Source organism: Tripterygium wilfordii, chromosome 7 (assembly GCF_013401445.1).
Source record: "Tripterygium wilfordii isolate XIE 37 chromosome 7, ASM1340144v1, whole genome shotgun sequence".
Classification (NCBI taxonomy): Eukaryota; Viridiplantae; Streptophyta; class Magnoliopsida; order Celastrales; family Celastraceae; genus Tripterygium; species Tripterygium wilfordii.
This window is the reverse complement of record NC_052238.1, coordinates 638419-662108: the sequence shown is the minus strand read 5'-3', so window position 1 is coordinate 662108 and position 23690 is coordinate 638419. Positions and strand designations below refer to the sequence as shown.

The window sequence follows — 23690 nt, the reverse complement described above, 5'->3', positions numbered from 1 at the left end:
TCGGCTGCATTCGAACTAATTACATAATTCCTAGACTAGATGTACACTCGTAGCTCATAACCAGGAACACAGAACTGAACATGAGAAAATGCTAATGATGATCATAATATTCTGACATGGTAAAAGTCGTTATGAAACCAAAATTTAGGGAAACCATTAATCCCCATCAATTAACTACCAAACATATCTTAAAGTAGTCCCCGCAACTGGCGGTCAGGTGAAAAATGCAGCACGAACGCCAAAGAGTCCTTGGTATCCAGGCAACCTCTCATCACAAAACCAAACCAAGAACAAGAACAAGAACTCCCACATCAAATCTCAATTTGTACTTAAACCCAAATTCCTCTCTTAGATCTGAATTTTTCTCATATTGATTCACAGCTTGCTGACTGAAAACTAGAAACTGAGTCAAACCATCCCCTCAATCGAATCTTAGAAGAAAGCCATGAAATTCTCAGGTCGATTGTTCACAATCGTGCTTGTAATATCATGGTATTCGTCTAATATTGGGGTGTTGTTATTGAACAAATATTTACTGAGCAATTACGGATTCAAATACCCAATCTTCCTCACATTGTGTCACATGCTGGCGTGCTCCACGTTCAGCTACGCTGCCATTTCTTGGCTCAAAATCGCGCCAATGCAGTCAATCAGATCGCGCTTGCAATTGATGAAGATAACTGCACTTGGCCTCATATTCTGTTTGTCTGTTGTGGGTGGCAATATATCTCTCAAGTACTTGCCTGTATCGTTTAATCAGGCGGTCGGAGCCACGACACCGCTTTTCACGGCGGTGTTCGCTTACATTATGACCCTGAAAAGGGAGGCTTGGGTTACCTATTTCACTCTTGTTCCTGTTGTTACTGGTGTTATCATTGCCAGTGGGGTAAGAACCAAATTAACCCTTTTACCTATTTCATTCTTGTATACCATTCAACATGTCGCTAACGTTTGAGGATGTAGTTTTTGAGCCAATTTAGGTTGGTCTATATATAGACACACACACACACACTCATATATGTCTGTGTTTTTTGGATCTTTTAAATTTGTCTCATTGTTTTGGTTGCTGAATTAGGAATTCATTGTAGAGTTTTTAGCTTACTGAGGCTTTATGGGGACATGCATGAAGTTTTACTGATGAATCTTCAATCCATGTTAGTGTCCTCCACGATGCAGAGGAAGGGAGAGTTGGGCTGTGTATATAATGACATTATATGCATATATAGTTATGTTATGTAGTGTAAATCACTGAAATATCGTTTTTCTTTATTATTTCATGGTGAAAGGGAGAGCCAAGTTTCCATCTCTTTGGATTCATAATGTGTGTTGGTGCAACAGCAGCTCGAGCTCTCAAAACAGTGCTTCAAGGGATTTTGTTGTCTTCTGATGGGTAATAAACATCTCAGTACAGCTATAATTTCATGAGATAAAAGCAGAAAACGTTATTGAAATGCTTCATTTGGTTTCGCTTTTCCAGGGAAAAACTTCATTCTATGAACCTCCTGATGTACATGGCACCAGTGGCTGTTATATTCCTTGTTCCTACAGCACTTATTATGGAAAAAAACGTGGTCGGGATCACGATTGCCCTCGCAAGAGATGATTGGAAGTTTTTATTGTATCTTACCTTCAATTCTGCTCTTGCATATTTTGTGAATTTGGCAAATTTCTTGGTCACAAAGCACACCAGTGCCCTCACACTGCTGCTTTCCTTTCTTAGCTACTCTTGTGGTTAGGTTATGCATTGGAATAAAGCAGTCTAAATATCTATTATCAAGTAAATGGAACAAAACCTCACAGACTGACTTACCTTTATTTCAACTTATAATATGTACAGGTTTTGGGAAATGCAAAAGGATCTGTTGCCGTGGTCATCTCAATTTTGATTTTCAGGAATCCAGTATCAGTGACTGGCATGCTTGGATACTCTCTTACTGTAATCGGTGCCGTTCTTTACAGTGAATCTAAGAAACGGAGCAAATGAGACATTATGCAGACCACCAGATCACTTTGTAAATGCCCATAGTTTGTAGTTTGTACGATTATTTATATGGCAATCAGAAGAGGTTTTATACTTAACCCTGCGGTTTCAGTCTTTCAGATAGTCTTACGTTATTAAAAAAAAATAATTAACTATTTAGTCTTACGTTATTTTGGCTTGCTGGTACGATAGATTCTTTGTTGGGATAGTTGCCAGCAAAGATTTCTTTTTGTCAATAATAAAGTAAATGAAATTTAAAAAAACAATTATAAATCATAAAATATAATATTATAAATTTTTTAAGATAATAATTTTAACTTTATTTATATAAAAATATTTGTCAGTTACACTTAAAATTAAAATTAATAATAAATATACTTGTTAAATAAAAAATCAAAATTTACAAACCAAATATACTTTGCATAACGTGACTTATAAACTCGATTGACCAAACACACTTAACAACTTATAACATAATTTATATTTCACAACTTATAAATTAATTTATTTTCACAGCGTATAAACTCTACTAAACGCACTTAAAATAAATCCAAAGCACCAAAATGGTGCATGGGTTTTCCTCACTCACATTAGGGATACGACGTAAAACTCGACAAAAGGCAATACACTATAGCCTATAGGGGCCCACTGTTTAGCCCAATTAATGCTTAGGGAGCATAAGACCCATGGAGTTTTAGAGCACACATATGCGGCTTCCTTGTTTTGGCAAAAACTTATTTAGATTTTTATTACAAATTAATTAAAGGTAATACGAAAACTGATTGACTATAAACTGAAGCCTCCTTCGAATTCTCTCCACACTTCATAAGCTTTGCCCACTTAAATTTAGGGATTTAGGGTTTATTGACTATGTATGTCTCTATCACGCTTTGGCTTACTCGCTCCTTCTCATTCTAATTCTCTCCACATGCAATTCCCTGAAAACTGAAGCCTCCCTCGAATTCTCTCCACACTTCATAAGCTCTGCCCACTCAAATTTAGGGATTTAGGGTTTATTGACTATATGTGTCTCTATCACGCTCTGGCTTACCCGTTCCTTCTCATTCTAACTCTAATAAATATAAAAAAATCAATGAATTGAAAGAAAAAACGGGATGTATAAATCTCATAAATAAAATTTTAAATTAACAATTATCCGAAAGAAAAATATCAAACAAGATGGTGTGCAGGGGCGGTATCAGGGGGTGTACTAGGCGGTAGCCCCAACTTTCTAAAAATTAGTACTATATATATATATATATACCGTACATATATATATATATTACATAATATATATTACTATATCACTATATATATATATTACATATATACATATATGTTTGTATAGATTTTTTTATTTGTAAATATATTTTTTATATTTGAAAATATCCTTTTATGTGTATATATCTTTTGTGTATTTTTTAGTAAATGTATATATATGTTTGTATATTTAAACAACAATATATAACAATATTTATGTGTCCTAGCAATACATTTATATATTATTTCATCTTATATGGTCTTTGATTAATGTTCATCAATTTTAATATGTATTTATGTTAATTTTGTGGGTTACTTATAAAACCAAACATTAAGATAAATGTTTATTAATAATATCATTTTAATAAGTTGCATTGTTGTAAAATAATTTTAAAAAAAATTTCGGGGGTTGCACCCTCGCTGAATTTTTCCGGGCAAATCAAAATACAATAACCCACCTAGCATCAATTTCCTAATTCCGCCCCCTGGTGGTGTGGTATATGTAACAATTACCCGTCCCTTTTTTGCCCTTGGAGTTGGCATTGTCAATGGGCTTGGGGTTGTTCATATCTTCGTTTACCACCATGTGGAATCTAGCAGCTCAAGATTACCTGTTTTTCTCATCATTCCTCACAAAATTGTTGTACTTTTTGACAAACTAGCTAATCAGAAAATATTGGATTGTATTATGTGCTTGTTCTGTCCTCAGGTAAAATCTAGGATTATGAGTATAAAACCACCCTTAATTGTTTTATCGACTTTGAAAAATGAGGTATGCCAACTTCTTTTCTGCATGGCTAATTCATTACTAATTGTGAGTTGCCAAAACTCTGGACTTGCACGCAATTTTTCTTATGAATTGAATTTTTCCGCCTTTTAATCTTCATTAAGATATGGCTACCTGAGGTTTTGTTTATCAGTGAAGCCGTGCTTAGATTTAGAATAGCGATGGATTGGAGAGAATTACATACACCAGCCAACAGGAGGTACCTAAGTACACCTTATGTCCTAGACACCAGGTATACCCTAGCCTTAACGACAGATCCATTCCCAAGCTTGAATCCGGGGCTCACCGGAAACCCAACAATCTGATCAGCAGGAACCCTTCCACCTGAAAATTTGACCACACTCTCCATGTACTGTGGATGGAACTCAGCTCCTCTACTTGCCTCAAACTGACTGGGTGCAGGGTCCAGAGAGAATGCCAGCAAGTGAAGCAACCAAACTGTCTTGGCAAGCCCCAAGAACTCACCATAAAATTGACTTCTTGGGTGGTTCCCAGCCAACACTTGCTGACGCTGCTCCAAATTCCCAAACAAAGATTCCTCCATTTTGTGATGAACGATGGATAAGAACTTCTTGCAGCAGAATTTGCCAAATTGACAAGTAGGCAAGATCCCCAGAAGCTCAACCGGGTCCATAGCCTTCATGTCGCGGTACTGAGTGAAGCAGTCACGGCGGAACTGTTCAGGGTTGAGGAGGGAGGAGAGGCTGCCATCGATGTAGAAGGTCCCGTGGTCAAACCCTTGGAAGATTTTGCGGGAAATGTAGGACTCCAGAGCATATTTGGCGTGGTGGGTTGCAATGGTTGACGCGATGCAAGTGGTGGTGGTAGGGGAGTTTTCATTACCGGCGGTGGCGGCTTCAATTGAACGGACGGCAGCATCTATGTCCCAATGGGCTGTGCGCATGAGGGAGAGAAGAAGAGACGTAAAGGACTTCGATGCCTCTTTCACCTGACTCATTGTTACTTCAAATAGCTCCGGCTCCGGCGCTACCGCGGCTGTTCATCGGTAAAAGCGAGGCGTGAGATTTTCTACAAATATTTGCGATCGATCGTAACTTCTGCTTTAAGATTAGAAACGTCACTTTACCTTGAATGGTGCAGTTGACTTTCCTCTTTGACTGAAACCTTCCCTTTTTCCCCTTTCCGCCGTTGCTTGGACTGGTGACGCTCTTCAACTTCTCCTTCAAATTCTCAACCTCCACTTCCCGTGCCTTCACTTCCCTCTTCAGCTCGTCCACCGCATCCTCGTACGGCGCCACCACTTCCCTCAACAATCCACCACCAACGCTCCCTATCCTTCCAAGCTTGTTATCTCCTACGCCCCTCCTGAACCTCTCTCTGAACACAGCCAACCTCATTAGCTCCCCAACCACTGTCACGTCAGCGACCCGCATTCTTTCTGGGTCCCACGGGCAATGCGCCTCCTGCAAGCTCACGTACGCCTTCTTCATCGCCGACACCGCTTCAAACACCTCATTCATAAGTATTACCATTTCCGTTACTCGAATCTCACTCGTTCTCTCTCGCTCCCAACCCCTATGACTGTTCATCTCTTCTTGTCGTTCTTCTTTGTTGTCCTCTTCGAACTGGTCGGACTCGTACTCGTACACTCCCTCTTCTTCTTCGTTCTTGGTCCGATTCTCGATTATTTCGCCGGAATCGTGCCTCCCGACTGCGAGTTGGTGCAGCAAGCATGAAGCTGTCACTCTCTGTATCAGATCGGAGAAGCTCGAAATTTTCGCTGACATTTCGCCGCTTTTCTTCCTGCGCATCACATCACATAGTGATTAAAAAGTGAGTAAGTGCGCACTATAAGGATTGAGCGAAACAGAGAACGAACCTGCGGCTGTTCTTTTCGGATCGGAAAGCGAGTGGTGCTTGTTTCGGTAGTGGATCTCTGTTGAACGGGACGGAGTAGAAACAGCGTAGGTCCTTCTCTTCTGCTTCGCTACTACTCCGGTTGCTCTTCTTCTTCCTGGTCACCGTAAAACGGGCTGTTAGTGTCGTGGGATATGCAAACTTTTTTATTATTATCATATATACACGTGCAATTCCATCCTTTGTCATTATCATCATCCCTTATCAAGACACGTGTATGGTTTAGAATATAGATGGTGTTTTTCGGATTTTGAGAAACAATGGCAAGTTTTAAACGAATAAAAAAATCTATAATAATATATTACTCCATATGTTCCTGTTTTATCGTTAATGTTACTTTTCTTTCTATGGCATTATTTCACAGGATTCCATCAATTGGCTTCCAAAAGAGGGATTAGATTATTAAGGACTAATGTTGATGCTGCTTATTTAATAGTAATAAATAAGGTCACATTCATATGCTTAGTGCTCTGCTCTTGCATAGTTGCATGCATGAAAAAGGAAGAAAAATCTGAATATGAAATAAATCTCGTCTACTTGAGTAGGTCCAAATGCACCAATTATGGTGAACCGAAAGATTTGAGGTTGATTAGTGGGCTCAAACGGCCCCAACAAAAATTGGAAAATACCCAAGAGGCCTAGAATATTCCGGCCCTCGCTATTATTTGCTCGATCTAAAAGCTAAAATATGAGAGATACATGAGGTTGAAGCATTAATCACCTTGACATTGCACAGAGTAGCATGCTCTGAATCATGACGCTAACAGAAGTCCAAATAGCAAATGAGAATCAGTGAGAGAGAAAGCAATTAGCAGTTGGAAGTACAGTGAGTGATTATGGAAGGGAAGCCCAAAAGCATGATTATATATATAGTAATAGGATCACGATTGTTGTGATAGCTACTTAGCTAGTGGCATCAACTCGCTTAGAAGACAAAAGGAAAGGAAGGTGTCCGATTCGATAAGGGATTCAAAGTTCTGCCTAACCACCCACCTTCCAGCTTTTCATGTCTACACTTTTATACTCACTTTTCTCAATCAGTTCGCTGAATTTGAATTCGCCCCTTTCGAATTATGTGCTCTAGACGTGCCCCCTCCACCTAATTGATGATTCAAGTTTTCATAATTAATTTTTCGACCTAATTATTATTATGGTGTGTTCCTTTTAAATTTGTCTGAAACAGAGACAGATCTTCTTCTTCTTCCTCAATCTTATAATACGACATTTTAACTAATGTTCTTCACATTCATTGATTATGATAACTTGTTGTTTTCCTCTTGGTGGGCATCCTTGTAAGTGGATGAGAACTGGAGATGTACCTTCAAAGAGTTGATGAACATGTTGTTTGATATGGCCATATGGGACAGGAAAATGTTAGAAGCCAAGCGAAGTGTTTCCTCTGGCTATGTTTTGAGGTCATAGCCAGGCTTTTAATATTTTGTTTGGAGGTCTTTGGCGTGTAAACCTTTCCTTTCCCAGATACATTGTCCGTAGAAAAAGCAGCACATGAACCCCACGATGGTTATTCATCAATCAAAGCCTAACCCCCCCGGGCCGGAACATCTAACAGCCAATGGGCCTCTTCCAAGAATGACAACACTCTACAACTAAATGGGCTGATTTCGGTTGAAGACTTGAAGGCCTGGTTAGGTAGAGCATGTGATCCTCCCCGACCTCCCGCTCCAGTAATCGAGTTTGACTTGCCAGCTACCGCGTTCAAAAATATGGATAAGGTTTTCTTAGATATTTTCTGTGGAGGGGGTCCTACTAACTATAGCAAAATATCTTAGACCCAAAACAAAAAATATCTTGCACACATTGACATTCATTCTATAAATCTTGAGCTAAAACTGACCAATTGATATATCAAATTAAGTTGTCAGAGGGAACGACTTACGATGGAAAGTGAGAGGAGACCTAGTAGGAGTGATCTTCATCTATCTAAGGAAGAAGAGGCAAAGATGGAAGAGCAAGCTAGAGGTTATTTTGATGGAGTCGCACCAAAACGCCACACAAAACCTCAACGCAGTGAATTCTCAACTGGATATGTTGATGCCCTCTCCCTTAATGGTGTCATCCCTGAATATATCCACTTTCAACAACTGGAAAATGATCCCCAGGTTGTCTTTCTTAATTTGTATTTTCCTACTTCATATATATATATATATATATAATGGAAGTTTATATACATGGGTTTGATTTATTATATTTTCTTCTTTTTAATAAATATCTTTGCATATCTGTGTATAAGCAGAAAGTATTGTGCGATGGAGGTAAAGTGACGGAGGAATTTGTGGAAACAGAGTACTACAAGGATCTCAACTGCGTTGACAAGCAACACCACACCGTACTTAATTTCGTCTTTGTTGCCTATTTTATTTTTGATGTATAAATATATATATAATGTTGCTCGTCTACTTGTTTTTTTCAGACTGGAACAGGATTCATTACGATGGAGAACTCCAATGGGAGATCCTTCAACCTGAAACCTGATTCTGCAATCACTTCTCACGCCTCTTGCAAAGGAAACCCAGCAACTAATGACTGGATTCCATCTCCTGCTGATGTGGTATATACACATCATAATGCCCATGTTTTACAAGAAATAGTTTTTTTTTTCCCCCACCTCTTTTAATAGAGTGTTTTTTTACATTGGCCTAACACAGCAATGGTGAATTATTTCCTTTTAAGGTCTCGACTCCGGATTCGGTCAAGCCTAAGAGGAGCGAAAGTTGAAATGAAAGGGTTCATCGGATTTTCTGGTGCAAAGACCAAGATGTTGCCCCCTGCTTCTTATTGGGGTTTTGTTTCCAGCGTCAAAGGCTTATCATTTATGCTTCTCTAGGGGTACGTTTGAGTACAATGTAGCCAACGATTGCCTTTGGTATTTGTATGATAATAAAAGATTGTTCCTGGAGAGGTTCAATAATTGCATAATTTGAGGGAGTTCAATCAAGATCTTCTAAAATCCAACAGGGATAACCCCCACAAGCACTTGACACATAACAGAAATCCAAACAAAATTAACATTGTAACGAGTGAACACAAGGATATCCAAAATCCAAAATGGCCCTTAGTCTTCGCTTCTTAAATTAAGCAGAACTGGTCTCTACATCTTTTACCCAGATTCATCTAGTAGCATTTTCTATTTTCCTAGATAGTCAGTGAAGCAATCAGTTTTGTGACTAAATGATCACCCATCATTAAGCCGAGTCAGGCATCCAACAATGGAAACACGAGATACTCATTCGTGCTTCCAGGAAAGGAGTATGGGAAAAGAAATCTCTGAGATCTCGACATATTTACACTCCTGTGATGTACAAACTAGCCGCGAACACAATGTCACGTTTTATTGCATTGGCGGCAGTTTCCATTTTCTTGTACAAAGCAGAGTTACCTATGATAGCTGCTGCATTTTTGAATTCACGGCATGTCTCGTCCAGTCGGACAATCGTCCTAACTATCAGGCCTTCAGGAACATCCGTAAGCTCACAGATGTCTGCAAATGGAGTGCCCTGCCACAAGAGAAAAAAGTAAGGTAACAAGCCATTCATATGCCGTTGAGAGCATTAACGAGATATGGAAAAACATAAAACCTTGGCCCACTCATAAACCACTTCAACGAGACCAAACTTGAGATTGTCTTGGGCATACTCCTGAGGATCTATCTGTAAATTGAACTGTGCCTGCAATTCTCCAAGTCTTATTGCTGTGTTGTACAGCCTGGAAGAAAGAAAGATTATAGGGCGACATCAGAGCTAATTGAACAGAGAATGGTACAGTAAAAAATTTGTACCAATCATAAATTCATAATCTACTTAAGAGAGTCGCAAAAGTAAAGCATGCAACATGAAAATTTAACGTTTGAACCTGTTATACGGTAGACACCTCATTTCTTTACAATAAAGAGAGAGTACAAAATCCATGATTATTTTATGAATCATTAGACTGTTCTAAAAGAAGGTTCCGATCAGTAAAGTATTTGATCTAATAAACCTGAAATTGAGTTATTTGTTCCTTTTGTTTCTGATTGTGTCAAGGAGGTACCATGTGGGGCTTTTTCGACATTATCTCCTTTTCGATCAAAAAAATCCTAGAAGGCAAAGAATCAATTGACAATCTCCCTGTAAGAGCCCAAGCTAGCATTGGGTACGGAAGTGGCATGCATGCACATGCACATCCAATGATACCTCTCAGAGCTCAAGCATCATATTTAATCTGATAGAGATTAATTTTTCAAAAAGAAGGCCTGAAGAATATGGTATATTAAGTTGAAACTTCAGCATGACTTATTGTAGGCAAAGGGAGAAAAGGTGGACCTCTCTTTAGCTTGGGACAGCTTGGGAGTAAGAGAAGGTTCAGAAGTATTCTTCTGCTGAAACACAAATGCAGACATTATTGCCACAGCTTCTTCAGGTTCGAGGTCATCCATTTGATTATCAAATAAACACTCGGTGCATATTAGCTCCTCCCCCGAATTCATCTCACAAGCTACACGACCTTTTATCTGAACTACAAGGTCAGTGTCTATACAACCAATTTCCTTCAGAACATCTATCTGCAAATGCCCAACTAGGAAAATGTTAAAGAAAATTTGGTCAAGATTGAAGCGCTAAAAGCAAAGAAACAAAGAAGAAAAACATCTATGTCATATAAACATACCCGGCCCTGAAAGTCAGGCATCTGTTGAAGTGCTTCATCAGACATTTCAAATTTCAGAGCATTGACTTCCTCTCGGTGCCTTTTTATCTCTTTTGCTAAGTTCATGTGCTCCTCCAATTTTACACATCCATGACACTTATTCTCAGCCATCTTTTGCAATAGGCTAGTCCACTTGTAGTATGCTTCCACAACATGCATGTCCTCCACCTTCAGATCTGAAACAGAGTATGTTATACCATTGCAAGTCTTAGCAATTTTCCTGCACAATGCATGGGTAGAAAAACTTGGATTTTAAAAGTGAATATCCAAATTCAATTAAACCATCTTGTGTATCACTAGTTACATCTGAAGATATTGTCATGCTTCAATATTTGAAGCTCTTGGAACCTTGAAGATTAGTTCACTTGTCATTAGAACGGCATAAAACAAGAGATGAAGAGAATAATGATCTTGAAATTCTTACCAACATGGTTTTGCTTGAGATTAAGCTAAAAAAAAAACAATAAAGAAAAACAATAACACTAGCAATGTGTAATACTCATTTATCTTGGAACAGGCCTTACCTTTCAGAGGATCTAGGGCTGGAGGGTATTTATTCCCATTAGATTTTAAATTTAACAACTGCTGAACTGTCCTGGAGAAAGCAGCATTGCTACCATCCTCAAGAAGTCGAACTTGATCAATCTCTATCTTAGCATTGCATATGCACAAGAACTCTTTGGTATCAATTCCTTTGACTTCATAAAGCACCCCAGCAGCAGAACCATGGTAAGGTAATTCTATTTTGATGACACCTGAACTTTTGCGAGAAGTGGCAGAAGAACAATACTCCTCATCAAAACCACGTTTAGATTTAGGTACTAACATATAACCTTGGGAGAAACCATCACTTGGTTTATCCTGAAAGTTGCCATGACCCAATGGTGTTTGGGTTGATGATGGTAAATCAGGTTTCAGTACAAAAACTATGTGTTGTTTTATACTGCCTGAGGGCGCTTTCACAACCACCCCAAGTAAGTGGTCCTGGGCCTGTCAATTGTTCAAGCTTTGAATTAGCACACAAATCTTGGAAAGTTGAAATATAGAGTAGATGTATATCATATTTAAAAACAAACAATAATATACTCCTCGAGTGAAAGCCCTGCATTATTCAGTGTATGCATGGTCACCAGCCGTCAACAGTTCAAGCGTGGTAAGCACCTTCTTATTTTATTTTATTTATGCAACGTTAGCTATATTTTCTCCCTTAAACAAGGTCAAAGCAGAAGAAAATAAGAATCATTGACAATATAACAGGCCTTTATCATAGTCATCAAAGTTTAGAGTATCTTCTGGTCCTCAATTCAAAAACACATGGCATCTTTGCCCCCTAGTGCCACCAAAATCATGCTTTTACACTTGGTTATACTTTACCAAAGCCGCTTTAATGAAGCATCTATGCCACAAGGTTAGCTGTTGCAACGAAAGCCAACTCTTATTAGATGAAACTGGCTCCAGCTCACACAAAACATTTTTTAATTATATTGCACAACCATTATCAATTTTGACTCTTGAATAATTTCAGTCTGCGAGTTCTGGGTAAACTTCATGAAGAAACTTTTATGGGTACACAAGCACAAGAGAACAGACACAATAAAGTCAAGATCGATTTATGAAGAGATTATCAAATCAAATCCACAAGCTATTTTTCTCACCGTTTGTGATTTTACGACTACCACTCTGCCAAGAGTAAGAAAGCGGCGTGCAACATGGGATTGCATGACAGCCTCTGATATCAGGCTGCTGTGTTTCTCAGCTTCTGAGTACATCTCATAGTATTCCTCAATTGTCGGTTCGCCTTTTATGCAACTGCATGCGATGAGCCAAGATTAACGAACTAATCAAATCAATTGATGCAATGTGCACTATTCAATGCAGAAGCTATAGATGACTGAAGATTTAGTAGCCTTCCAATTCTTCATGTCTAACAAGATGAGTACAATTTAAGACACCATGCTTGGCATATCCCACTCATGAATGTTTATAGAAAGAGATGAGCATGAACAATTGCTGTCAGCAGCTATTCATTCATCACCAAATTTATGAATAAATAACCTCTAACCGTATCAGGATTTGTAAATCAAACTATCAGAGAAGAGTATCATTAAAATACATATTTGGGTGCCGGCAGGCGGCAGCGGGAACTAACAATGCTAAATTTAATGCATTTCAATTTCTCATTGGCAAAAGTTCTAAGTATGTCGGTCAGGCTTTCATACAAACGACCTCCCATACAGGCGACTTCAGCATCGCAAAGTTTTACACAGCCTTTTCTAGACTATAGAATGAAAATAAAAATATATATGATCAAAAACCAGTGCATCCAAGTTGCCGCAAGAAGCTTGTTCAATTACAGCATTGGAGAGAGAACCTCTACCAATTCTAATTTTATATGAAGCCAGAATTACCATGTGCACATGCATCATACATTTTCATGTCATCACGTGGTCACTGGTATACAATTGTCTACCCGAACAGAACATCAAGTACACTGCACAAAACTATTACTTGATCCAAATGAAAACCAGGCTACTACTGAATTGGCATCAAAGCATGAACTACCACATGGGGTGCGTTATGGTTTCAAGAGTGCTGGCTCAGAAATTATCCAAGCACCAGATTACATAAACAAGTAGCAATCAAAATTCTGTGGCTAACATACTCAATTGTTCTTGTTGGCTGAGAAAGCTTTAGCATCAAAAGCTGATGTTGTTCAGGAAGTTTTTTCTGAGCATGAAATTCTGCAAAACTTCTTTTCAACATGTCCTCCACCTGCAGTCAATATAACGACCATAGAAAATAACTGAAAACAATACAATTTACAGAATTTTGGAAGTGTGATGAAATTAAAGGAAAAATAAAATAAAAGAGAGTTTGGAATTGAAATCGGTTCCAAGAAAAAAATAGACTCATACACTGCCAAATTCATCCATCATGAAAGACTGATATAAATGAAGATACAGCAAACAAATTGAACCATTCAGAGCAATTAGCAACTATAAGACAACTAACAGGAGCTGCACCATAAACAACAATCCTTTCCTATGATCTGTTTCAAATGAAAATCACAATAGCCACAAAACGGAAACTTTCGACATAGCCAATGAATAACCTTTTGCCATTAGATTTAGAAGAAAAGGACAATTGCAGAATGGGTAGCGTTTGACAATGTTTCTAAGAAAGAATTTTCAAAGTAAAAAATGCAGCCCGGGTGGCAATACAAAATATTCAGATGACAAAAAATTGAGACCCACCACTTTGCAAGCCATTTCCAAAGTAACAACCATCCTCCAAAACAAAAGTACCCTTTAATTCATTCTCTTAAGTTATAAGTTTTAGATTTTCATTCCGTAGGTAGCGCTGCATTGTTTTTAAAGGAAATTATAACCTATGAAAATTTAAATGAAATTATTACCAATGAAAAAAGTGTGTGTGAGAGAGAGAGAGGGAGGCCAGCACTTTTTAGCACAAAACCATCCCAATTCCAAAATCATCTTAGTTAAACATATTAACATACAACTTAAAAATATGATGAGTCAAATGATCTCCGTGAACGGATCCCTCGAACAACTACATGACCCAGTTTGAATTGCATACACCGAAATGGAAAACCAGCCATTTTAATCCAAAAAATATATCCTAACTTCCCAAAAGCAAATTCTCTTCAAGACATTTAAAAAACAGACGCCTTCTCTACCTCAAATTCACAAAGGCATTCCTTGGCAATTTTTGGGGGTAACATGCACATACATTTTGATTAATGTACAGCCCCCCAAATAGTCCCACATTTTAACCCCCAATCCATGTGGCACATGGGATACCGATTGATTATAAAAACATATGTAGGGACCTTTAAACATTCACCGTATCAGCTGGATGGGGTTTAAAATGGGGGTAAAAAATTGGAGGAACAAAGCATTTTTCCTTACATCTAATTCAAAATATAATTGTCAGAGTACCTTTAATTCTTCAACACGAAGGAGATGCATGATCATGATATACGTTAGTCGAAACTGAGATTCGAGTCTGGTTGCACTTCCAACTATGACATGCCTCAAATCCCTCTCTTCAGGAATTTCATCATGGCACATTAAAACAACTGTTCCGATACTATCAAGCCCTCTTCTGCCAGCACGACCAGCCATTTGAGTGTATTCTCCAGGAAGTAACTGCCTAAATTCTTTGCCATCAAACTTCCTCAAAGTGTCAAAAACAACCTACAAAAGATGTTGTTGCAAGTTAAGATTCAACATGCATTTGTCGTACCAATATAAATAACACAAAGGCAACAAACTTCATCCATAAAGATAACAACTCACACACACAAACAAGTTTCAAGCATCTTTCATTCTCTGAGCAATGATATTGCCGCACTTAAAAAAACATAAAGGCTGATGATGCCCAAAGAAAACATTCTATATGTAATTTATTATTTTATTTGTTAGTTAGTGCACATGGAATGGACAAGGGATTGCGTAAATTTCATCCTCTATAGCATCTCTTTTATTTTATATGAAAGGTAAAAACAGGACTCATGGTTTGGAAAGCTATCATGGTACCATGTAATGACAAGATAAACTTAGACCTTGCTTGAGCTTTCATCGGAGACTAATTCTGTATAAAAATAAAAGTAAAACATTAAACACTACACAAAGATTACTACTTTTCTTAGACATCTCATTCTTAAAATGCCAAGTGTTACATGACACTAGATTCTTTTTATTTTCAATATATAACCATTCTTAGGCACCAAGTTGGATGGTTGGACTCATAACAAACAAACAAACCTACCCTCCACCTCATTTTCAGGGGTGAGGAGAAGTATGCTAGTTTATTCTGACAACAAGGGGAAAATAGCCCTATCAGATCAATAACAGGAATAACATATTTACAAGGATTATTTCCATACATCAATAGATTAGAAAAATTAACTCATTAAATTAATCACAGTGGCATCCATTTGTGTAAAGACAGGACCTTTTTTTCCTGGCATCTGTATAGAATAACCAAGTATCCTCCATAATGCTCGATAGAGTAGCACTAAATGATTCCAAATCTCATAGAATTGACAAAATAACTCACTGTTCTAGCAGGAGCATTGACCCCCATTGCAAATGTCTCTGTCGAAAATAAAACCTACAAGAAGAACACAGTTGAACATCAATAAATCACAATTCTCATTTACAAACAAAAAGACATGACTTAAAACTTAAACAAAATTATCACAAGTCCAACGTGTTCACAAAGAACTTTAACCACGGGAATTCCTTAACCTTGTAGAAGCATCACCGACAACTACGGCAACCACAAAAACGAATGCAATACAACTATTAAACTTTACCTTGATTACTCCACGGCAGAAAAGCATTTCAACAACTTCCTTTACAATAGGAAGCAGCCCGGCATGATGCACACCAATGCCTCTACGAAGAAGGCTTTGGACTCTGACAATCTGTACATTCAACCAAATTATTATGTCAACCACATATAGGTTTGTGTCAAAAGAAAATTGGTTTGTTAGTTACGAAACCTGTGGTAAATTTCGGTCAGATCCCTTTAGCCGTGAAAATGCTTTGTCACAAAAAACACAAATCTCACTTTTCTCAGAACTACTAGTGAGGTCAGTCCCAGATATGCTATCTGCTGATTTATCACAGCGGTTCTTTGAGAAACAAAATATAACCACCTATGCAAATCATGAACAGAGGTTCAGACTATGATAATGTAACAGGAAAGAATTCCTACCCTATACCTTAAAAAATTCTTTTTAGAATCATATTAGACCCCAGCAGCAGTCATCTAGAAAGTTTTAAGTCATACAGAACCCTTGGAGTGGCCCATATATATGCATACTAAAATTACACATCTATCTAATAGCCATGATGTAGTATCTATAACTCTTAATAGAGCTGCTTATCACCACAAATAAAAAGAAGAAAAAAACGCTTGAATGATGTGACATTTAAGAGTGTAAAGCTCCAATGGACCACATTGGTATATGAGAATTATGCACTATTGCATGCATTATATATTTATATGGCTAACATTATGCGACGATTAATATCAGAAACGAAATTCTCAACCATCAATCAGAAGTGAAAACCACACTAAGCAAGCATAAATAATGCCACTTAGACTTCTCTTTGCCATTTTATGAAAGGTGTTTTTTCTCCTAACAATTTCCCTAGAGATTCAGAATCCCAGATTATTAAAAGATTTTACTGTTTCAGTTAAATGCATTAACTTCCGATGCGACCAGAGTCATGCCCCAATAAGATATTCAGAAACCCTATTAAAGAAGTAGTTTTCCAACATACAGGTAATAGCGACTTCTTTGAGAGCTTGTTAATAAGTGAGAACCACAAAGAAGCTTCATATCTCCTGGACCCCCAATTACTTCTAACATTACTGTAATTTTGATTCCCCAAACTATTCCCAGAGGAGCTACCAAAGCTTTGGGAACCAGAATGCTTATTCTGCTTGGCACGATTAGGATTTTCACGTTTTTGAGCTCTAGCACCATTCTGAACTGTTGAAGACCCAGTAGATGGCCTGGTATCTCCACTAGCTGCACTTGAACTCTTCTTCTTATATGCATCTTTAGTAGCTTTCAGTCCCTGGGGTATAAATACTTCACTTTCACAAATTTTGTACAGTTCTCCACTATAAAACAAGCAGTGCTCTAATGGGACAGGCCTTTTAGTTGTTCTGATAAGTAAACATAGAAACATTATTAGCATCCTCCCAGACAAAAATTTTATCAGAGAATAATGGAGAACGTTCGAAATATAAAATCTACTAAATACCCCATAACCCGAATTTTCTTTTGCTTTGTCCGGCCAATCCAGTCAGCAAATTCAACTGTGTTTGGTACCTGCATTACAATGTTGAAGACTTTATGCAATGTCTCAGCCACCCAAATGGCCTAAAGAGACAAGTTAATGAAGGAAAAAGAAGCACAGTATGTATATCTGTCAAGAAATGGAGACGACAACAGTAATTAACATACTAAAGAACTGTATTCATTAGTGTTTATACAGTCAGGAGCAAATTCAGCTTCTAAAAAGTAACTCCCCCTAGCGAATTTCAGGATATTACGCATTCACAGGATTTAGACAAGAAAATGCCAAATGGAAAAACAATATTCCCTTGCTAACCCTCGTTTCATGTGTTTCTAACTTATCATCAAATAAACAATTTTAAGTGTTTCCAACCCATTGGAGTAAAGATAATATTGACATGCCTTGGAACTGGAGTACAAATTACGAGAGTAAAGATAGTAAAAAATAATTGGAACTCCCCATTGTCTTCAATAATGAATCAAGCCAATTGCAATATCCAGACAGAATAAAAATGTGGAAGCGGGAATGAGTACCGTGGCTGACAGGAGGATAATATTGACATGCCTCGGAAGCATGATTATAACTTCCTCCCAAACAACCCCTCTTTCAGCATCGTTGACATAATGCACTTCATCGAATATAACCTATGTCCAAGAGCGAAAAAGATTTCAGTAATTTTACAGGAAAGAAAGAGAGCAAAGTTAGCCTGAAAGAGCATAAGTGGAGTTGAAACTTGATACACTACAAGAAGGGGAGAGATTACTGTGGAACAAAATACCACACAGAACGATCCGCTTTACCCATTCAATATCACGAATAAGATCAGCTCCCCGGTAAAGCATTGACCTTAATATTTCGGTGGTCATGATCAGACAAGAAGCCTCCGGCCTCAAGCTAACATCACCAGTGAGAAGGCCAACATCAAACTTCCCACAAAAATCCCTATATTTCTGGTTGCTGATGGTTTTAATGGGTGCAGTATACACAGCCCTAGTGCAGTGCTGCATGAAAGGAAAGCCCAGAAAAAATCCTTACGACAAAAATCAGACTAACTCAAAATGGTTCTATTATAACTTGAAAATGATCATGCTTGAGCATAGATATGTTCATCTCATCACTAAAATTCAGTAAATTATAACGTAATAAATAGCTTTCCAGTTTAGTCAAATTTGGTGTGAAGGGAAAACCCAAAAGTATGAGGACTGAGAAGATCATACTTTAGATGCCAAGGCAAAAGCATATTCCGCAACCACAGTCTTTCCAGCTGATGTATGAGCTGCCACAAAAACAGATTCACCCTTTTCCAGATAATAAATGGCCTGTAAAATATCCAACCAAAGTAAAATATATGAAGCAGCATGAGATAATATAAGTTTCCAAAAGTGGACTTCAACAAAATAAAGACTTTTGGCATTCACATAAAATTAGTAAAAGTAAAGACTTCGTGTGAAATGTTAAATGGTATCCAAAAATCGTGAGCGACCTATTTCCAGGAACAAGAAACTATTCCGATTTTAACTTAAACATTTCCCGCACGTACCATAATTTTTTCACTCCATCAAATATATATTAGAAAGTTTGCACTATCATTACCTCTTTTTGGAAGGCATCCAATTCAAAAGGAAAATGAAGTGCCATATCAGGAACAAGTTCATAAAAGCTGCTCACAATTCCTTCACTACCTCCAGTAACAGCCCAAGCCTGCCAATATTGGGAGAGCTTTACCTCTGTGCATGAAAAAGGATAGCATGCGAGAAAGATATAGTTGTCATATAATGCTGTTTTTCAACAGTACCTGCTTCTGTTGTTGTCCATCAACATCTTGAGTTTCTTCTGACCTTGAAGTTACTCCTCCCGACTCAACTGACAAAATCTCGTCTAACACAGACAATTCAGGCTCACCCACATTGCTGGGCTCATTATCCTTATCCACTTCAGCTTCTGATTTAACAGACTCAGAGTCTGAAAATTTAGCTACAGGTACAGCAACAATATTAGCCTCCAGAAGGAAGGAAAACAAAGGGTGGAATAGAAAAATGAACTACATGCCATGCCAAAAGAGAGATTTTCCCAGACACAAGTTTTTATGGAAGTTATGACAGAAGATGGTGAAGCTTTCAAGGAAACCATACTTGAATCCAGATAAAATGAGGCAAATTTTGCTTAGCTCCCTCATGACTCTTTACCAATGAAATTACAACTGCCTACAACCATGTGAAACAGAATATGTAACCGACCTTCTGTCTCAAATTCTGTGACAACATCCTCTTCCCATGCCTTCTTGAACACGTCATCAAAATGTATAGACAAAGCAGTCTGCAAATAACATCGAGACATTACATCAATCAAACTTTAAATCTGTCAATAATTCTTACCTTTCTATGCCAAAATTTCACAAATAATCATGCCTCATGATATCAAGATCAGGGGTCTATGATGTCCACAACTACATACGAAGGATTTATGAAGAGAACAAAAACTTGATTAACGCATAGATCTTAGATAGTTCAACCACTAGGGAAGCACTGCACAATATCAACAGACCTCAGTTCCCTCTGAACTGCTATTAAGTGAACCTTGATCTTTGTAAATGTTCCATGAGCTTGGATAGACCTTCAAAAAGAGGTTATTAATGTAATAAGAAGCTGTACAAAATGAAAGTCAAAGATTAGTCAAACCCAGAGTGCAAGGCTTATGAAAGGTTTTATACAATTTATATCTGTTTGAATTAATCAATTGACATCATACATAAAAAGGTATACCTTAAAATCCCCAAGGTCTAATCCTTGCTTAAGGCTTGGGGGTGTGGTCTGCGCAGAGCCACCTGTCAGCAATTCTTGTACCCATTCACCATTTGAAGCCCCGTCCGCAAGAATTCTCCCTAGAAGTTGGGAATCCTCCAAACCACCAGGACGAAAAGGACGATTACTGATGCTTCCTCTAACAAAATCCTTCGTGGGTCCAGACACACGCGGCCGTGTACCAGAATCTTGAGCCCCAGCCATCAATTCTGATACCTCCATCTAAAATCAAATATAGACAATGATCAACATGTTAAGCCCAAAAGTATTGCCTTGTCTTTTTGGAATATGAAATAAAATATTAATAGTTGTGGAAAATCTGATTTCTGTGAGACTCACAGAACATAATCCAACCCCACCTACCTCCACTGCATCGGGTATCCATATTCCGTCCTTCATTTTCCGTCTGAATGGATCCTCCCATTTCGGAACTATAACAGTACGCGGTAATGATGGCTCCAAAGAGATTTTCGCTCTCTCAAACCAGTCAAATTCCCACTGTTTTCCAGCCTTTTCAGGAGAAAATTCATCAACGTCCAATCCTGGCATTAGATACTTCTCCTCTATGTGCTCCCTTATGGATTCAGGTGTTTCTCTAGGGAAAGCAGGAGGCTGGAACATGCACAAAATCTAATTACTTAAAAGAATATAGATATCTTTCAATAAATACATAAATCATGTTCTTATACTGTTTTCATCTTTTTCAACAACATCAGCGCAGCTTTAAATGGACAAGAAAATACAGTGCGGTTTCTAGAAAATACAGTACTCAATTAGCCAAACGAGTAAGTGAACTGATTAAAAAAGCAGAAAGTTATTTTGGTAATTTCACACCAAATCACTCAGCCCCTTATAATTATTCCAAAACAATAAATTTATGTGATTCCATCTGTTTAGCAACAAGCGAATCTAGCTAAGATTGACAAAGATAATGACATAGATAAGCAAAATTATGAAGCCATAAAATTTCTTAAATGATAGAAAAACAACATTAATATGCTTAACATAAAAGAAAATGATCAAGTTATTTGACCACTTAAATATTGCAAAGCCCAGTGGCAATTAACCGCCAGGTCCGCCACATGATGCATCCCCCATAGTTTCACCAAATGGTGAGATTAAGTTCCATTAGCCTGGCAACAAAAATATTAAACAAACCAAAATTGGGAAACCATGAAGCGACTAAAATAAATGCAAAAATGACGTCAACTGACCAATATCACCTCAAACAAATAACCATAGTAAAGATGATCAAATACTTGACAACTTGGTAACTTATTATTCCCTTTGGAAATTTAACACCACACTTCATCGGTTCATCCTCCACCAAATAGTGAAGTTTGGCTCCATCAATATAGCTACAAACAAATACTGCTAGTATTCGATTGAACCACAAAAGCAGCACGGCTCAAAATATACGCATGATTACAACAAGAACCAAAACCCTGAAGCCATGAAATCACACTAGCGGAAGTTAAAAAGGGCATCAAATGACAGAACCATGCCATGAAACTTCACAGGAAAACCCTAGACATCAACAAGCCACATATATTTCCACGATATCAAAAAGATAGAAGGCACGAAATATATAGAAAGATACTGAAGCCAAATTCGCTGCAGGAAAAATTAAGTACATTAAAAAACGGGGAAAAAAAGACAACTCACAAGGATGAAATCTGGGAGCAAGCTGACGGGGTCGGTACGTTCTACGGTTGATATAGGCTCCACACGGAGGTGACCGCTGTATCCGGAGAAACCAACCCGGAAAGAAAGTTCGTTTCCGGCCTTAACTCGATCCATTCGCTCTTTTTGTCAAGAAATTGAAATTGAGCATTCGATTTTCCTGCCCTTCGGAATTTCGAAGCAGTGGGGGATTTTCGCGGGTTTTAAGTTCGAGAGAGAAACAAGGGACCTGCGTTTTATATTTTGCTCTTCTGTCGTGAACGCCTCCTTATTCATTTGTGTTCAGGCTCTGTTTGGTTTCCAAAATTAGGGACTCCACTTATTTTGTGCTATACCGCCTTGGACGACAAGCGGGCTTTGGGTTAACGTCTCTGGGCTCAGTCTGGGTTCCAAAATTAGGGCTTCTTTTTAGATTGTGCTTTCACCACCTTGGACGACTCCTTTCCGTGTTAGGAAATAAACGCGGTGTTTCTGTGTGTCTTTTGTGGGCTCTGTTTTGTTTCCCAAATTAGATACCTTCCTTCAAAATGGTACCCAGATGACTGACAGTCTGACGGCTCTACAGCATTACAAAATATAAGATGTGCATTTTGACCGTTTGATATGAACGTTTGTGGGAAATTTTCAAATTCAATATTTGGTGCCCTTGCTAATTTAGTAAAGGTGCATTTTGACCGTTGGGAAATCATGTGTAATAAACGATTGCGTGATATGATAATGAAATTGACTTTGATATTATTTATGTGGACTAAGCTTCCAAGTGACGAACTCGTATGTAATTCTAAATAAATGTATTTTGGTAAAAACTATAAAATTGCAACAAAACATTGATTATCTGTAAAAAGTTCACCGATGGATATAATCAATATCAACCGTTAGATGAAGAATTCAGTATAATTCAGGGTATGGGGACTTCAAGCCCCCTCACCCCTGTTTCGATAATGGTTATGAATTATGATTAAAGCTGTTCATAGTCAATTTTTTTACATAAATGTAACATCGGTTGGTTATCGGCGGTTTTATTGGTTTTTAGTATGTCTTCACTAACATACATTTAACAATAACTGACCGTCGATTTGACTTTTTTTTTTTGACAATCCTAATTATGACTCATGAGCATATTAAGGTGGGATCGGTTGGGAGTTTGGGATTTTCACTTTGGTGCGTTTGGTATGAGGGTAATGGGGTGTAATAGTTATAAGGGTAATTAAATTTTAAGTTTACTTGTGTTTGTTATGTCAGTATAACTTTTACTCCTGTAATAAATTTTAGTAATTGATCTTATTTTTTACACATAAAGTTTACTAGTGGGGGGACCTGGGTAATAAAAAGTAATGAGAAGTTTTACTCAAACCTATTACCCCTTTAAATAAAAAATTCTAAAAGCCCATAAGTTATATATACACACACATATATATATATACACACAGACAAACACACATATATATATACACATACACACACATATGCACTGTATGTGTATATATACACATACATATATACATATATATATATATATATATATATGTATGTATATATATACACACATACACACACACACATATATATATACACACACATATGCATATATATGTATATATATATGTACACATATTTGTAATATACACACATATACATATACACACACATATAAATATATACATATGCACTGTCTGTGTATATATATACATACATACACACATATATATATATAATACACATACATATATACATATACACAGACAGTGCATGCACTG

At 37.6% G+C, this 23690-nt stretch overlaps 4 protein-coding genes across 9 annotated transcripts; 2 read left to right on the top strand and 2 right to left on the bottom strand.

The window, feature by feature from the left end:
- Nucleotides 1-151: 151 nt before the first annotated feature.
- LOC120003015 (probable sugar phosphate/phosphate translocator At3g11320) lies at nucleotides 152-2007 on the top strand. The gene is made up of 4 exons (XM_038851902.1): nucleotides 152-886; nucleotides 1287-1390; nucleotides 1478-1701; nucleotides 1833-2007. Exons 1-4 carry the CDS (start codon nucleotides 446-448, stop codon nucleotides 1982-1984), a joined length of 921 nt encoding a protein of 306 aa, XP_038707830.1. The 5' UTR covers nucleotides 152-445; the 3' UTR covers nucleotides 1985-2007.
- Nucleotides 2008-4076: 2069 nt separating this feature from the next.
- LOC120001875 (protein GRAVITROPIC IN THE LIGHT 1-like) lies at nucleotides 4077-6721 on the bottom strand. Of its 2 annotated transcripts, XM_038850381.1 has the most exons (4): nucleotides 6628-6721; nucleotides 5869-6003; nucleotides 5116-5792; nucleotides 4077-5024 (listed from the first exon to the last, which is right to left on the bottom strand). In XM_038850381.1, the coding sequence occupies exons 1-4, from the start codon at nucleotides 6660-6662 to the stop codon at nucleotides 4243-4245; spliced, it is 1629 nt and encodes a 542-aa protein (XP_038706309.1). In that variant the 5' UTR covers nucleotides 6663-6721; the 3' UTR covers nucleotides 4077-4242. The 2 variants fall into 2 exon arrangements, with proteins under 2 accessions (XP_038706309.1, XP_038706308.1); XM_038850380.1 differs by lacking the exon at nucleotides 6628-6721 and having other exon boundaries at nucleotides 5869-6172.
- Nucleotides 6722-7769: 1048 nt separating this feature from the next.
- On the top strand, nucleotides 7770-8843 carry LOC120002201. Of its 2 annotated transcripts, none has more exons than XM_038850842.1 (4): nucleotides 7770-8026; nucleotides 8161-8253; nucleotides 8338-8475; nucleotides 8598-8843. In XM_038850842.1, exons 1-4 carry the CDS (start codon nucleotides 7805-7807, stop codon nucleotides 8640-8642), a joined length of 498 nt encoding a protein of 165 aa, XP_038706770.1. In that variant the 5' UTR covers nucleotides 7770-7804; the 3' UTR covers nucleotides 8643-8843. The 2 variants fall into 2 exon arrangements, with proteins under 2 accessions (XP_038706770.1, XP_038706771.1); XM_038850843.1 differs by having other exon boundaries at nucleotides 8573-8843.
- Nucleotides 8844-8918: 75 nt separating this feature from the next.
- Nucleotides 8919-22461, bottom strand: LOC120002200 (DExH-box ATP-dependent RNA helicase DExH11). Of its 4 annotated transcripts, none has more exons than XM_038850837.1 (23): nucleotides 21916-22457; nucleotides 20614-20862; nucleotides 20212-20472; nucleotides 19994-20062; nucleotides 19687-19765; nucleotides 19245-19423; nucleotides 19043-19150; nucleotides 18667-18768; nucleotides 18250-18450; nucleotides 17983-18093; nucleotides 17414-17481; nucleotides 16925-17315; nucleotides 16138-16293; nucleotides 15949-16059; nucleotides 15690-15743; nucleotides 14567-14824; nucleotides 13270-13379; nucleotides 12263-12416; nucleotides 11132-11597; nucleotides 10569-10783; nucleotides 10226-10464; nucleotides 9503-9629; nucleotides 8919-9421 (listed from the first exon to the last, which is right to left on the bottom strand). In XM_038850837.1, exons 1-23 carry the CDS (start codon nucleotides 22048-22050, stop codon nucleotides 9209-9211), a joined length of 4056 nt encoding a protein of 1351 aa, XP_038706765.1. In that variant the 5' UTR covers nucleotides 22051-22457; the 3' UTR covers nucleotides 8919-9208. The 4 variants fall into 4 exon arrangements, with proteins under 4 accessions (XP_038706765.1, XP_038706766.1, XP_038706767.1 ...); XM_038850838.1 differs by having other exon boundaries at nucleotides 19245-19411; nucleotides 21916-22050; XM_038850839.1 differs by lacking the exons at nucleotides 8919-9421; nucleotides 9503-9629 and having other exon boundaries at nucleotides 10226-10478; nucleotides 21916-22461.
- Between the last annotated feature and the right edge of the window lie 1229 nt (nucleotides 22462-23690).